Genomic DNA, 4,731 nt, shown 5'->3' on the forward strand with positions numbered 1-4,731 from the left:
TGAAAAAGTGTTGCAGGGCCCCTTTTGAGGTGCCTCTAAATCTAAGCGCACGGATCTTAGCATTTTGCCTCCATCGAAACTCGGCCACCGCGGCCGGGATTCGATACCGTAACCTTAAGGTCAGCAGTCGAGCACTATAAACACTGTACCACCGCGGCGGGTACCGCTATCTTTGTAATTAAATCAGGACGACCGTGCCTTCCTCATTTCCTTTATTTAGCTGTAAGATTCCTCAGTGTTTGTGCATAAGTGACACGCTACCCCCTCCTCAACAATGCGCGTTCAGGTGCCAGTGCCCGAAACAAGCATCACGCAAGGGAGCCCAGCAGGCAAACAGCCCAGTCCGCGTCATTCCTACAGCAAGGCGGACGCCCGGCGGCGACGTAGCAAGTCTGCGAGATCTGCGACGGCCTCTGGAAGCGAGTTGGCTAGTCCTATCATCGACCCAGCCAGAGTTCCGCAGGAACCCGAATCCGGTGCATGCATTTCGCCTGACGACCAGTGTGCCAAAGGTGGAGCGTCGCCACAGGCGTCCCCGCCAAGTTTCTCAGCCGAAGAAAACGACCAGCAGCGACAACAGCCAAGCGTGCCATTCCCGCAGGCGAAGTCGTCTGACGTTCCGGCTGACGCTCGTGCCAGTTCTCCGGCGGCTAATTCTGCTCAATTGCTGTCACGGCCTGACGAGGTAATGACCTCGTCCGATATCTCCGCTATTTGTTTACGTTGCCACGGCCCTCGTTATACCAGTTGTCAAACACTGCACAATCGAGTACCTGCGAGTTCGACTTGCAAGAAGTGCCCGAATCATTCGATGGCGTACTGTGCTAACTAGCTCTCTTCTGCCACAACCACATTTTCAAAAGTGTTGACGTGTAAATTTTCTCCTATTGCGCATTGTTAAATTCAACAGTTGGGGGTTGGGGGAAGGGGGGGGGGGCATTTAGGGCTCACACTTTACAGACGTATTTCTAGGAGGCTCTCACGCATAGCTTCATAGCGACAAAGCCTTATAATTTCTTACGATATAGCATATCCAAAAGGCCACAAAAGCCTATTAGATAGTTAGGACATGGGACAATTCTCTTCTGCTAGGGTGTGGTAGCTCGTCAAACGACCTACAAGCACATCCCGCGCTTTAACCTGCATACTAATTTGCACCAATGCGTCCAGGTACGTTCCCGAAATCCGGAGGCTGTGATCTCGAAAACAACTCTACAAGTGCCGAGAAAGTACGACGTCGTCACGATAATCTTGATAACCGTCGCCGTCGGCACTCTCTTCTTTGTCACCGTCTTCCTGGTTGCCTCGAAACACGCCGCCAGGCGCCTGAGACTGTGCCATACTGAGGACTGCGGCAGCCACGCGGCGCTGCTTAGTCGCGCCTTCGACACGCAGCTCGACCCTTGCGACGACTTCGAGGCATTCGTCTGCTCGGCGTGGCACGCGTCGGAGACGCGCCGCGAACAGGCCATGTCGGTCATGGACGACCTCCGGTTCACCTGGTACGATCACTTCGAAGACACCCTGACCAGGGGCACGAAGAAGTTTCAAGCCGGAAGGAAGCCGCTCGCCGTGTACCACATGTGCAGGAACAACTTCCCCACGAACGCTTCGCAGGTGTCGCTGATTCTCGACTTCCTCGCTCACCACGGGCTCAGCTGGCCGGAGCCGCCTGAGAAGCCACGGCCACCGCTCGCCTTGCTCGTCACGCTCAGCTACAAGTGGGAGTCGCCGTACTGGATAACGGTCCGTCTTCTGGAGCCTTCCGCCAGCGGCAACCGGCGCGTACAAGTCACTCCGGGCCTCTACCTTCCCATCCTTCGCAATAACTACTACGCCATCACAGCGGCGTACTATCGGTACTGGCAGATGTTCCTAGAGCTCATATACCCGGACCCCGATAAGCGGCCCGCGATTAACACAACGGTCGTGAACGACATTCGAGCCCTGGAGGAGGACGTGCTCGACAGCCTGCACACCGCGGCCGAGTCGCCTCGAAAGAGGCCCGCTACGTTTCCCTTCAGCGAAATCGGCACCCACGTTCCGAACACGTCCGCCGTTGAGTGGGCCGAGGCCTTCCAGGCCGGCATGTCGCTACAACCGAATCTGACCGTCGACGACGAGATCGTCGCTACCGACGTCGCGTTTCTCGGTGCGGTCTCCAGGCTCCTGTCCAAGTACGGCCCGCTGAAGTTGAACCAGCACCTGACGTGGCTGATAATGCAGAACTGCCCACCCGCGACGGATTACGCTTTCCTCTTGGGCTATTACGGCAGCGAAGAGAAAGCCGCAGCGCACGCGTCTTCGCATTGCGCGCATAAAGTGGAAACTTTGTATAAGGTCCTCCTCCTCGCTCTCGGCCTTTTCACCCGGTTAACCGACCTAGACCGAAAAGTAATCGAAGCCGGCTTCAACTCTCTCATTTCGGCCGCGTCGGGAAGCATCCGAAACTCCCGCTGGATGGACGATCGAAGCAAGGCGCATGCGGTCCGCAAGCTGGACTCCGTGAGGAACGATATGTGGCCTCCCGTGGCCATTCTGGACGAGGGCGCGCTGGAAAAGATCTACGCCGCGTTTCCGGAGAAAGAGCCATCCTTCGCCGACTATTGGATTAAAACTCTCGAGGTCATTGGCGGGATGGACAGAACGCCGGAATACTGCAAGGCGCTGTCGCTACCAAGCAACAACTTCCCGGACTACGCTGGCTACGACTACGTCACCAACAGCGTGAGAACGGCGATCGGTGCCGTCGCAGCGCCCGCCTACTACAGCAACGGCACGAAGGGCATGCTGTACGGTGGCCTTCTCTTCCTCATGGCCACGCAGATGGTCAAGGCTATCGACGACGAAGGCATCAGGTGGCTCCCCGACGGGACCGGAGCGGATGCCACCATCTTGTCCGGTCGTACTCTGCAAGCGTTCCGAGATCGGTCAGAGTGCCCCCACGGCGGGAATAGTAGGACCGTGTTTCCAGAGGTGCCGGCACTCGAGGTAGCTCACGCCGCCTTAACGGCGTCGCACCATGCGGACCAGACCGAACCTCTGGCGCTCTCAAATCAGCTACCCGAAGAGAAGGTCTTCTTCATGACCCTTTGCTACATGTCGTGCAGCAAGCCCGCTAGGAGGCCCGGCTTTCTGGCAGACTGCAATAAGGCGGTTCGGAATTCCGACGCTTTCTCGCGCGCTTTCGGATGCCGCAAAGGAAGCAGGATGAACCCGGAAAAGAAATGTTCTTTTTTCGCGTGACGTTCAGGTTGCGTGGAAGACAATGGGGCGCGCAGACGGTCACAGGCTTCATCTCCCGCCACTTGAAACTGTGTGCTCACGTATGAACTTTTGCCCGATTATGTCCACTTTTGGTTTGTCTGTTGCTGCGCCTACCACAATTTTCGGACAGGATATACTGCGTTGTGTCTCATGTGGTCAACATCCGCCAGCGTCCACGCTGCGCCTGAACTCTATAGGCGCATTTCGATAGTCTGTGTGGCTGCACAATGCAGTCATGAGTCGTGACCGGTTCTTTAGCATTTGCATCGATGCGTTAGCTGCGCTTTAAAGATTTCACAGGCTGTTTTATGCTCTTTAGTTCCTCTGTTCTTGCTTGACGTTGAAAGTGAATCCTTACGCGCGCGCGTTTTGAACAGCTGACGCATACCGTGCCTCTGCTTTCGCGCTTACGTTTAGCAAGCATGACTGAATTTTTCCACGAGTTCCGGGATCTTCTCGGAAAATAAAACTGGAACGGTTTATCGCACGCGTTAAAAAAACAAATTGCGCGACAAGTCATTCGTCCTTATTGCACGTAACTGACGATCACGTCATTCCAAAAAAAAATAAAAAAAGCAGTGCAGTATTCCGACACGACACAAGACGAAGAGGGGGTAAATTTGCACTGATATTTTTTCCCTGTTACAAGCATGAACCAACTAGCCCAAGCTTCAACCCTAGCAAGTCATCCCATAATTGCTCGTACATCTAGAATACATCGATGTCGTCGTTCAAAACGTTATCGCAATAAAATATGGGACGTGTTCGATTGTCTGCGCTATTATTAGAAGAAAGGACGAAAGGCCCATTCGCAGAGAATCGCCTTATCTAACGCTACTTATGAAAAGAAATCTGCGGATGTGTGCAAGAGCTGCCCAAGATCCAGTGGCTACGAAGTCTGCGCCAACGTTATTAACATGTAAGTAGTGCTAACACCATCAGTGCCACGGGCACGAGAGTTCCGATTGACAGACCAATCTCTCTTCCGTCTGAGATGGTAATAGGAAAGGGCACTCCGGCTGCTGCATCTCTTGTGCACCTAGCAGACGTAATCTCATGTCTCATCAACAGCGGCGCGATAGCGTGCAGTACGAGTCGGCTGCATTCGCGTACGCCTCGCCAACTCGCGGGTAGACTGTACTACCCGAGAATAAGCCGAGATCAGAGAGGTCGACAGATGTGCCGAGCCTATGCCTGAATGAGAATGATAAAGACTACACGGGAGCAAGGAAAAATACCCGGTATAAGCAAGAACTGCTAACGCCGAGCCACTTTGCTCATCTGCGCTCGCGGAACTTCGGATACTGGCGAACCGATATACTTCGAGCTTCCGCCACTTCTGTAGGTTCGGCTTCACCGCATGGCTGCTTCCTATGCACGCCGTAAGAATAAACGCGAGAAAGAAAATGAAAGAGGCAGGCAGTAATAATACAACACGAGGCGCAAATAAGTGCAGTCTATACT

General features: G+C 54.3%; 1 protein-coding gene across 1 annotated transcript; it reads left to right on the top strand.

Moving 5' to 3' along the window:
• The first annotated feature begins 274 nt into the window (after nucleotides 1–274).
• Nucleotides 275–4,401, top strand: LOC119397590 (endothelin-converting enzyme 1). Its single transcript, XM_049416605.1, has 3 exons — nucleotides 275–685; nucleotides 1,171–3,156; nucleotides 4,339–4,401. The coding sequence occupies exons 1-3, from the start codon at nucleotides 275–277 to the stop codon at nucleotides 4,399–4,401; spliced, it is 2,460 nt and encodes an 819-aa protein (XP_049272562.1).
• The last annotated feature ends 330 nt before the right edge of the window (nucleotides 4,402–4,731 follow it).

This window comes from Rhipicephalus sanguineus, chromosome 6, assembly GCF_013339695.2.
Source record: "Rhipicephalus sanguineus isolate Rsan-2018 chromosome 6, BIME_Rsan_1.4, whole genome shotgun sequence".
Lineage (NCBI taxonomy): Eukaryota > Metazoa > Arthropoda > Arachnida > Ixodida > Ixodidae > Rhipicephalus > Rhipicephalus sanguineus.